At 42.8% G+C, this 12,185-nt stretch overlaps 1 protein-coding gene across 1 annotated transcript in view; it reads right to left on the bottom strand.

Annotated features, from left to right (window-relative positions):
- Positions 1-12,185, bottom strand: part of MEGF11 (multiple EGF-like-domains 11) — a 215,187-nt gene that overhangs the window by 52,484 nt on the left and 150,518 nt on the right. The window contains exons 11-13 of the mRNA XM_009886823.1: positions 8,374-8,494; positions 6,614-6,777; positions 6,112-6,214 (exon numbers count right to left, since the gene is read on the bottom strand). Of these exons, the coding sequence (XP_009885125.1) occupies positions 6,112-6,214; positions 6,614-6,777; positions 8,374-8,494 (388 nt within the window). The remainder of the gene's footprint in view (positions 1-6,111; positions 6,215-6,613; positions 6,778-8,373; positions 8,495-12,185) is intronic.

The following is a 12,185-nucleotide window of genomic DNA, read 5'->3' as shown; positions in this document are numbered from 1 at the left end:
CTTAAAGGTTCTTGTCAAAGAGAGAATTTTTAAGCACAGCCTGACATTAAAATCTTATCAACTCACTTGAAATTAAGTCAATGAAAAATTAAAGCTAATTTCTAATAAGCTTATGTTACATTCATAGACTAAAGGGCACTTGTCGAATACAGAGAGTAAGCATACCTTTTCATATGGAAAAGATTTTCACATTTGAAAGGCAGAGGCCAGAAGAGAGGCTAAAATGCACCATTTTTGACTGACTCTAAAAATGTCTAGTTTTTCTGTCTGTTTAAAGCTAATGTAAGGATACAGAATAATCACAGAAATAAATTATTAATTTGAAAATGTGGGATAAGACTGCCAAAAGTGATAAGTGCAAAATATGGTTTAGATAATGGGGTTAGACATCTAGAAAATGCAAGTTTAATAGGAACGTACTGTTTCTCCGTTCTCATATTTTAGGTTTTGTATTAGAAACCATACAAATACAAAACAGTTTGATGTAAAAAAAAAAAGCCAACCCACAACATTATGAATTCTAAAAAACTATGGATCTCTTCGGCTAAACACCTGTAGGTGCATAAAACAAGTCCTAGACTTTTTCAGGTTTTAAATATGCGTGGAAAAGTCAGCTACCAATTATAATAGCATGTTCTTGGAGTTGATCTATTAATGACAACAGAATTATTTTGGCTTCAACGTACTACAGCTGAGGATCTGGCCCTAACATTATAAACTGGATACTGCTGCAATGGAAGAAAATTCACATTAATACAAACAAAATGCATTTTATGGAAAGTCCGATGGAAGTGTTTTTTTTTTTTCTTCAAAGATATACCACATTCTTGCAAAGAACTCAAAAACTGAAGTTAAAAATACCTTAGAGCTCACCGTCAAAGTGGTCACTGTTTCTTTAAAATTCAAAAAGGCCTTCCCTTGAGTAACAGGCTTATCAGTTTTACTGAATTAATGTGTCCACAGGAGGGAAAAAACATGGTTCTGTGTTTGAGTGACAGCGCAGATGTCACTCGCAGCCTGCAAATTCTCACAAACGCGAAGTCTCATTCCTCAAAGCTCACCTTATCTGTGACCAGCCGACGCGTCCTGACCCCATTAACTCGCTTATACAATCACTCGTGGAAATCCCTACAACTCGAGACCGCCACAACTACTGTACAATATTTCTGGACACGATAAGAGACAATTAGGGTTTATGTTGCTGGCAACGTATGAAAATTATTGAGGTTGTAAAGGACAGTGAAATATATATTTTGATTTCCCCTACGTAACGGCAAAGAGGGAGACTGCTCTTACGAGACATGAATGAAGCCTGAAGGTGAAAAGTACCAACGCAATAACAAGATATTTCTTCCTTACCATCACGTACCATTTTCATACCTGTGTTTGCCATCCTGAGTAATTAAGGAAAATCTATGAGGAGTTCTTTTAAAATTAACTATGGGATGGACACTTCTATATCTTCCATCTTCCATCTACAGACCATTCTGTTTTCCCCACACATTTTTTGGAGGTTAAAATCTACTGAATAAACCTCAGATATTCAGGAAAGCTACTGGGTAAACTACTTCAGTAGACAATTGAGATAGCATCGCAACTGCAGCATTCCATAAAAAACAGAGTGTGATACAAAAAAAAAAAAGGAAAGACAGAACCAAGATTCGGGTAAGACAGCATTTCAGATTAAAGGAATTCAGATAAACAGGATTTTAACTGACCTTAACATTTACAGAAATGGAATATATCCCCCTGCAGATCGCTTCCTATTTAATCCCACTGTAATATCTGAAAGGTTAACAAAATACACACTGCCACAATTAACTTGAAGCACATTGACTCGTTACAGGGAGGAAATGAGCTTGCTGTGAATATCAGCCAGGCCTGTGGCTTTCCTTTCTGTAATCTCTTTGGAAGCGGGATGTCCGACTGCGAAAACGGACGGACTCGGGCCGTGGAGACAGGATGAGCAATGGCTGTGCCCGGCTGCCCAGAGGGCCCTGTGAACGTGGCTCGGGCCACGCACAGAGGGAGCACCGCCGGAGGACAGGCCAGCAGCTATGACCAATTTAATTACTGAGGGTTGCACTGGGTGAACCAACTAAAGGCCACGTAGCAATCACTAGTTGGTATCTGTGAGGAGGCCGTTTCTGGTAGGAAACACGCTGCCAGCAGCCACCTTGAGGAGAGAGGACCAAGCCGATGGAGTTCCAGTTCAGACTGCAAAACCCCAACGGCTTAGCTGGAGCTGTGCTTTCCAGAGCCATGTAGCGTTACACCGAACAGAGGAACGTTGCCGCCCCATGTTCTCCCCAGCTCCTGACCTGCCCAGCAAGGCTACCAGGGCAGCCGGTCCTCTTCTGTCTGGTTTCAGTTTGTTTATTCAGGAAGAGGAGCCTAATTGAAATGTATGACCTTATCACTGTCGCTGAGCATCCAGGAGAAGAGGTTGCATCTGGGCGAGACAAGACTGATGCCTCCTTCTCTAGGACCTCTTTGCTTGCAAAGGACTTCCAGGAAACGTTCCACCACCCACCTTTTCTGTGCTTCCATTCTCTCTGAGGATTCAGTGTGTAAAGATCCCTAATTAACCACATGCAATTAGCACTGAAGCACTCCATTTTCAAGCATTTTCATTTTAACCTGAACGTAGACAAAATAACACCTCTCCCACAAAGGATTAGTATGTTGGGAGCTTTAAGACAGCTGTGTGCACGCATACACACAGGCACAGAGCTGAAGCACAGAAGTGATATGTGTCTGAAACACACGGCAGATCTGGAGTAAGAGACACCCTTATTAATCTGTAGAAAACAATCAGTCTAATCAGTCAAGACTTGATCCTGCTGGGGGCTACACTTTTCCTTTTTCAGCTAGCAATAGCTATGACCACGTCTTCTTTTGATTTCAAGGGTACTATTGATATACATCTGGTTACGCGTATGCGGTACTGGTGCGAGCTGGAGAACTCCACTCAGCGCAAGGCTGAGCCCTTATTGCATCTGACATTTCCTTTGCATGGAGGAAAATTCAGTTCTGCATTGCGTCAGCAGGTCACAGATCCGCTTTTGGCCCACGTTTGAACAAGTTTCACTTTGCTTGTATCACAGGAGAGCCTTTTGCCAATGCGGTTTCGGTCTCTTATGTACAAATGTTATGCTTGCCACGCTGTCTACAAAGCCGTTTGTGATACAATGTGCCTGTGTACCTGGTTGGGTAATTTTCCGCAATAACGACAGGGCGCAATCATCTTTAGATCTGATCTAACTTCTGCCTTTGGCTGCACATGTGCAATTTCGCGCTGAACTTCATCGAAACTGTATATGCACGTCTCTAAGCAGCTTGTTGCCAGTGTGCTTATTTATGCATACAGCTGGTTTACACAGCTTTGTGATCTCCTGGCTGATATGAGGGAATATCCTCATCATCTTCCCCTCTGCCAGGGACACTCAGCTCCTGAAAATTACCTTCCCCCAGTCGGTACACACGGAAGGGCATTTTCCTGAACAAGTCTTGATGGGTGGCAGTCATAACATAATAAAAGGGTGGTAGACTACTATTAACTTACATTGTATGCTACTCTACATGCCTTTTTTCTTCTTTACCCAGTCTTCCTCCATGCTCCTACCATCTATCAGTCTCTGAAGGTTTATGACGGTAACAACTTGAAAACTACTTTAAAGAAAATGGGTTCAATCTTCCCCTTGATCTTTACATAGAACACTGACATCAAGAGGGAGTCCCACGTGTGGGATGAACATACAGAATACGCTGTTTCAGATGAAGTTTTGTGGCTATTAGGATCAGAAAGCCACGTGAATTCTCTGTCTGGTGTGAGTGGGCAGGAAAACCTTCAGATGTTCCATGATCCTGAACTTTTCTGATCTTTTTCAGGCCATGCCTAATTAGTACCAAATTCAGAAAGTAAAAATTTAAGCCTGAATTATTTATCATGTCATATTTATAAAATGCGCTGCAATACACATTATGGCCCAGTTCACAACAACTACGGATAAGATTAATCTTTCACCGATGCCATACTCCTTAATATGAAAACATAATTATCTAGCTGAAGAGTTTCTTAAATTGCATACTTTCAAAGCAGTATGAGGAGAATTTATCCTTGTGTCTGGTGCTAAGCCAAGTGGAAAAATTGTTGGAAGCAGAATTGACAAAACACATGTTGGCTCCAGCTGTCTATCAACATTTCCAGCGCACACCTTACACGGCCCTGTCAACATCTCACCTCCAACCTGGTCTCGAATGCTAACATAATATTTTCCTCCCTGGAATGTGACCCTGAAGAAGGGAGTTCCAGAACTGCAGGGCTACACTGAAGGATGAAGTGCTTAGTTTGCAGTAAGTCCCCTGCAAGTTAATACACATTTCTCCTGCCCAATATGGAAATTAAAAAAAGGATATCACAGAAATTATTCTTACCTTTACTTGGAGTAATAATTTGTATCTGCATTTGATGTACATTTACAGATTTGCATGGGAGTAAGTATAGAGTATTTGTTGCAAATGTCTGAGAAAAAGCCACACCTTTAGTCTGCGTTGTCTGCAAAGTAAACTTTTCTGCAGTTTCCTCTGGAATGCTATATCCAGAGAGATGTGTCATAAACTTTTAGAGTAAGTGTGTGTAAATATCTCTCTTTAATTTACTGTACTTTTAAAACCCATTTTCTGCCTTGAAGAAGCTCACAATGACTACAGGAAAGCCCACAAGCTGTTTCTCTGATGATCATCAATTATGCACAGTAGAGGTTTAAAGCCTGATAGATGGATATATTGATGGTAAAGAGGCTCAAAGAAAGATGAATGTAGTCCAGTGTGCGAAGAGCGCAAGCTGGAGGAGGGGATATTAGTGAGCTTATAAAATGGATATTTTTGTGGGAAAAATGCCCTTTTCAGGGAGGCATGCCCAATACCTTGGAAAAGTAGCGTTGTTGTAAGCAGTGTGTAGAACTTCCTATTTTTGCATTTTATTTAATTCTTAAAAGATTCTTTCCACTGTACATTCTAAGTATAATTTCACTGCTTTTGCTTCATCCTTCTAGGAGCTGAGCTGCTGTGGGGATGTTCTCTCCATTAGAAATAGAAGGCATGCATTGGCTTAAAGCACAAATGAAGGGGTAAGGTGAGAGTATCCCGAATGTTGGCTGCCTGATCAGCCTGCCTTGCGCCATACATTCTTCCAACTTGTACTTGTTTGAAAAACAACTACATTTCCCAAACGAATTGCTGTTAATACAAATGCATTTTGATTGTCAGTGCTACTGGTGGTTCTGCAGTTACGGGCAAGCATATAAGTTTATTTCCCTCCAAGGCCTCTGCAGAGAGCTGAGGGAGATTAACCAGTATTTTAGGCAGCTAAGTGTGAAATACTGGTTGGGTCAATAACTCGCCCCCTGCTGCTGTTACGCTAGCTGTCAAAAGCTGGCAAAGAGACAGATCAGTACGGAGTCAAGTGCAGGTCTGATTGTACTGAGATTTCCAGCCTGGACTCTCCAACTTCACTGAATATCCCTCTCTGCCTCTGTGTATTCATGAGAAGTCTTTATCAAACCAGCATTAATCTGCTCTCCGTAACTACCCTTCTGTGTGACAAGAAGCATGGGAAAATGGGAAAAGCATAAAGACAACGTTTTGTGACAGAAGTGGGTTTTGTATGATGGAGCCGCTGTAATGACTCTTAGCATTGAGAGAACACCTATCTGCACCTCCAGGTATGACGGTTCCAGGATTCCCTGTACCACAACTGCACCCTTGAAAGGGCTATTCAAGGAGAAAAACTCTGCAGGATTTCCAGATGATCTGCATCTCTCCTGAGGATTCTTTTTACCGAAGGCTAACATCTGGCCCCAGGTTTGGAGCCATCTTCAACTAATCTGAATACAAATTTAATGAATGCCAATTATTGTCACCGTCATGAGTGATTTAAACATGGGGAAGTTCAGCTGATCTTGTCTCAATCCATTATTTAGAAGTTTGCAGTCACAAGTCCAGTGTTATAACTGATGCAATAGCAAACCATAACAGCCCACCCACACCCCCGCCAAACCCCAAAACAACAAACGCCCCAACGTTCATAAAGGGAATCACTAATTTTACCTGTCCAGCCCGCAAGACAGCAGCAGTAACCAGTGACAGGATCACACCCATCTGCGTGGCTACAGTCACAACGTTCACTGCAATTAAGACCATATGTTCCATCCTTCAAAAAATATAAATAAAGAAGTCTCTCAGTAATCAGATTTTTGTTCTAAAATGTGCAAAATCATCTATCATGTTCCTCTTAATGCTGAGTCGCATTTTTTGAATTAACATACACAGAATATAGAAAAAACTCAGTGCATAACATTGCTATATAGAACCAAATGAGGACTCATTTTAAAAAATGATGTTCCAAGAAAATGCGGATAACACAGCAATAGCTCTGATAAAATACAATGCAAAAGTATAATACATCTACTTGACTGCGAGGACCCCAATCTGTTATTTACACACGATTTCCTTCAGATATCCATAGACAAAATGAGATACTGACCTACTGTACATTGAGAAGAGCTACATGGACCGTGGTTTTAAAGGGGACCATCCCAGTTGTACTTACAGGACACGGCTGGTCACAGTAGTCCCCTTGCCATCCAGGTGAGCAGAGACAAAAGCCATCAGCTGGCCTGCAGGCTGCTCCATTTGTGCAGTAACACGTCTGGTTACAGTTAAGACCCCAACTTCCACTTGAACATGGAATAGAGCAATCCATTCCTTGCCACCCTAAAGAAACGTATGAGAGAAACAGCATTTGGGAGGTTTCTGCAAAAAACTGGCAGCGTACAAACCGCAGGTCTTTGATTCTAGGGCCAGTTCCCTCCTAATCCTGGTGGAAATTAAGCCGACCTTGGGGTCAAAAACTGACCCTTGAATTATGACGTCCCAACTTCATGTACCAGCATCTATACATATGGAAAGGTGATATAGGTATCACTGTGTTGGCTGTTTCCCAGAGTAAGGTGTCTGATGCCTCTCCGGGAACTGCCTGGGCAGCAAGAGAGTGCAGTGAAGCCTGGCAGGCTGGAGACCCGCTCATCAGCGAGAATGCAAGAAACTTGCCATTCGATGCCTCCTGTTTCTTACCTCATATTTTTTTTTGAGAATGCTCTTTAATATAAAGAAGCTATTACACCTAAAAAAAGACCAAGGCCATAATTTCTAACCATTAAGGCTCAAATCTTAACTACCAGCCGCACAATGGCTTTCATTACACTGCAGCTGTATGTAATGGAGTTGAGCAGTAACTCACGGTTTATACACCCTCATTAAATGGGGTTCTACAGTGATCCATTAATTCATGTTTGAAATGCCAGATTTTATCGTTATTTGCCTCACTTCTGGTTTAGGGCTTATGTATGCCATATAGGCATAGCTCATGTTGGTATTCTGGGGGAAGGCACTGCTACGCGGGGAACATAAGAGGTACTGTGCCATGGAGCGGTACAAGATTTCTCAAGTGATTACTGGATACATGGGTTGCGCTCAGTGCCAGGCACATAAGGGAATTATGGACAAGCGTGTGGGAAGAAAAGAGGTTAGTCTTGCAGATAGCTTCTGGAGCAGGCAAGTCTTCCTGTTTCCCCAGCCACAGGACAGCCACATCCTGCGTCCCCATGCCAGCTCAGGGGACAGAGGATACCCGCACATGGCTGGGGTGTCACAGTGTCAGGGTACAGCAAGGACGGGGAGCTGAGGAAGGCAACAGGGGCGGACAGCCGGGGCCCACCCCACAGTCCCCAAGTGTAGGGTTGGCAACCGGGATGGGCTAGGAGCCCAGGCCACTGGGAAAGCCTGTTATGGGAATGGAGCAGTCCGAGGTGGAGACAAGCAGGCAGCGTGCAGGTCAGGGTCAGGTCTGGTGAGGATAACCACAGCCAGGCACAGCCCAGAGCGACGGGCTAAAGAACAGACAGGCAGGAGGCTGCCTCCGCTGCCTTGCCCAGTTGTGTCACTCTAGGCATGGAGGGGACCACAGGGGCCTTTGAGTCTGGGAGAAATGGGGCAGCAAAGTGATGGAGAAAAAACCCAACAGTCTGGGGATTGCTTTGCGTTTCCTTTAGAGAGGAGCTGTGGCTCTGCCAGCATGCTTAGTTCTGTGACCCATTCTTGCAGCAGAGCAGTTAAGTCTGGCCCCTGTTCAGGGCAGAGACAAAACATACAGTCAAGCCCCTGCTGAGTTTTAATACTTGGGCAGACTGTCGAATTACCGACAGGCACATGAAAATAGTGGAGCTACTGACTGCACAGCTGTGCCACTTTAAAAGGGGAGAAGCATCGACGCCAAGTTGCAGACAATTGTTAAATCTGAATTTTGTTTACCTTCTTTGCAATAGCAGAGACCATCCACAGGGGAACACGCACCATCATTTTTGCAATTACAAACTGATGAACAATTGGTTCCGTAGGTTCCGGCCATGCAGGTAAAGCTGCAGTCATCTCCCTGCAAACCAAAAAATGTCAGAGTCAGCTAAAGAAATCTGAATTGCAGGAAATTCCCATCTCTGCACAGGGAGGCTTTCTCTTTCGAAACAGTGAGCAGAGTGTTATGAGTTGATTGCTGAGTCTTCAGCACTTGAGCAGTCACCGCTGCTTCCCATGATTATGATGCAATTAGTGCTTTGATTGACTTGGAGGAAAGGGACAAATTTCTGGCATTCATTCAGCAGGAGGTGGGGAAGTTACAAAAACAAACCTCCTAGAACAGATGTTAGATCATTAAGCAAAACATCACTTACGAAACACTAATCACAAAATATACAGTCTGAAACCGTGCAGAGATTGCTCTGCATTTCTTGGAAAATATATTCTAAGAATAGGGTTGTTAAAAGGCTAAAGGGTCCCATACGTGCTCATCTTCCACAGACTGGCAGAGGGGAAAACTACATGGCAGGTGCGTTAGACCTTTTTGATGCGTAGCTGGTACTTGCATTTGTTTTCAATTAATTTTCATGAGATCGTGACTTTAGGAAGAACGCTGAACAAGGAGTGATGTGTATGTCAGAGAGGAGGCACGCAGCAGAACACAGGAACAGACGGTCTCTGTCCTGTTTCTGCTTTAGGTGTGGGGAAAGTGAGGGAAAGGAGAGTAAATACTTGTACGTTATGGAAATGTCATGTATTTCAACAGTAAATTATGGTATGCTGTACGCACTGATTAGCTTGTGTGACTGAAAGGAGCGACACAGTTCTTAATAATGTTGTTCATCTGATGCAAGAAGTCAGTTAAAATGTGAGCACGATCCCTTTAAACCCATTTACTAAGTCCCAAAGTCTGGTCAACATATGTTAGCATATACGAGGTATTTTTGCTCCTTCTTCTTCTATGTGTAGTCCTGACTTTCACATCACAAATTAGCTCCTAAATTTACTTCTTCAGTGAGTCAAACTTCAGTAATTTAGTTCTATGTCAGAGAAAGCTATCCTACTCCAAAGTTAAATAGTAACTACATTGCACAGTGTGACCTATACCATAGCTCAGGGGAAAAGATACTGGTGAAAACGCATTTTTGCAGGTGAGAGGCTTCACTATTTGATAGGAGGATCCATTTATCAGGACATAAATGCACAAAATGTCAGCTTCCCTATGCCATGGCAAGTACCTCCCGGAGCCCGTATATCACAGCATCAGACACCAAGACAGTAAAAGGAAATATGAACAGATTTCTGAGCACCATAAACCCCCATATGCTTGCTGTAGCAGTTCTGCCTAGCACCAGCATGACTCATCCTATTTTATACCAAAAACTTTGTTTTAGGGAGGAGTAAAAGAAATGGTTAAAATACATGCCGTTCAGAAGTAAATCCTACAAGTCTCTGATTTTTGAGCGAAAGCAGTGTTTGTAAAAGATGCTATCTTTGACCTTGGTGGAGTAAAAGAAGTTTCCCTGAAAAGGCCTGGCAGGAAAAGGTGCTGTCTCGGCAGCCAGCGAAATCCAAAGCACGCTGCCCCTCATTACCCTGCCAGCACGCCGACAGAACGAGCTACGGGAACCCGGAGCCGAGCGGGATGGCAGAGGGGCATTCAGTCTCCACGCCTAATCAATCCTCTGCCTTTCTCCTGCGTGTGACAATTAGACAGCCAATTAGTGCCACTTAGAAAGCTGTATCTTGTGCGAACGAAACTCCCAACTCATTTCATGTACAACATAGAACTGCTGGTACCGCTAATAATTTCTATGACAACTGACCTTATCTGGATTTGAACTAGTGATCTAGAAGTAAAAGAAAATTCCTTTGAAAAGGAAAGTAGAACGGAGTGATGTGGCGCTAAAATATCCCCTTGGGAAGCAGATGGGCCGGGGTGGAAGCAGAAGGTGGACTTCCAGTGCCACAGCTGACTCTGTGACTGCAGATCAAGTTCTCCCTGGCCACGGGCACCATAGGTCTGGGGTGGATTCTCTGGTTTTCTGTAGACTTACCCGGTGTGGAGGGCAGTCAGCCACTGACACTTTGGGCATCCCAAAGAAAACCGTACAGAAGCTAAACATCAGTCTGTTTCATCTTTATTCAACATGCCTTTCGGTTTTGGCATTTAATTTAACATACTATACTTTATGGACTAACAAAGCTTGGACATTCTGGCTGTCCACCTTATACACACTTACTCTGCAAACAAACCTTAACTGAAAAAATAATGGGCTTAATGAGATTTCTATCCCTGGGTTTGACAAGCGAGACCTTCGGAGCTCTCTGAGTGACAACTGCCAAATACACTTAACTTCTTAATTACATAAGAGGAAAATGCACTTGAACTATAGCACTGGCTCTAAGATTTTATTAATTATAAATGCATACCCTGTTATTAACATTTTGAACTTGATTTGGGAGAATGACCTATGAAATTAAATGCATTCAGGTACTGTTAAAGTTATGTAAATTCCACCTCCCTCTCACCCACCTGCCCAAGTGAATAATGCCGCCGTATATGTCTATCCAGTTGTTAATGAGTTATATATTCTATTAAACTGATTTCAAATGTTGTGTATTGAATCTTCACTCTTGCAATATGGTACTTTATATTTCTATCCCGTCTAGTAAAATTAATCAACAGCTGTGCTCCTTATGTTGATTATTCTTTCTTCTATTAGGATCGGGAGGTTAATGAGAGTAGTGAAATGCCTGGATGTGGTATACACGATAGGAAGGAGTAGCTAATTCAATCAAACATATACCCCTGAAAATGTTAAAGCTATATTAAGAAATCCAGCTATAAATAACTTGGTATTTTACATCTCTATTTTCCAAGTCAGAATGATCCATATGGACATCACAAAACTTTCAAAAGCACTTCGTTTGCTTCATCATTTTCACTTAGAAGATCTGATTTACCAAAACATAGCCCTGAAATCTATCCAGTGTATTATTTCAGGGATCAAATCTGACTCTACCATAACCAACAGAAAAACTCTCTTTATGGATCAGGGCCAGCTCCAGAAACGCCCCGCTCCGAGTGCGAAGCAGTGCATCCCTGCCCTCTGCTTTGCCTTACAGCTGCCCGGGCCCCAGAGACAGGGTGTCCCACGCCCCCACGCAGCTGCTCAGGAGCTCACGCGAGTGAGCCTGGTTTTGTCTGAAATCCAAACCTGATGGAAGTATCCCAACACGACAGAGATACAGGTGGGGGATCTGTGATCCCCGGGACCCTAAAAAGTCAGCTTTCAATCAAAATGAATGGTGACAAGAATGTAACTAACACCATCTCTATCAGCTTCCACACCTTTAACTACTTCAGAAATACTCACTAATTGTTGCTGAAACTAAATGACAGACCTTTCCAGCACCACGAGAGGTTTGGGCATACAATTCTTGTTATTGTTAATTCTCCCCTATGTACTGAGCATCAGGTCCGAGGAACCAAACTCCATTAATAACTCAGGCTGCCAGCTCACATCCATCAGCATCAAATATTAATAGACTCACGAGGACCAGAGCATACATCTTGCCGGATGGCAGTCAATAATATGTCTTGTTTCTGTTCAGGGAGAGGGGAAGATTTTCTTCCACAGAAATTATTATTGTACAATATTAGTAGAGCTTAAAGACACACTGCTGCCTTAGGTGTTGGCCATGTTAACAAGCTCTGGACACTTCAGAAAGTGTTTTCCCTGGATTAATGTTGCCCTAACAGATTA

Source organism: Charadrius vociferus, unplaced genomic scaffold (genome assembly GCF_000708025.1).
Source record: "Charadrius vociferus isolate BGI_N301 unplaced genomic scaffold, ASM70802v2 scaffold190, whole genome shotgun sequence".
Taxonomy (NCBI): Eukaryota; Metazoa; Chordata; class Aves; order Charadriiformes; family Charadriidae; genus Charadrius; species Charadrius vociferus.
This window is presented reverse-complemented; position numbering and strand designations above follow the sequence as displayed.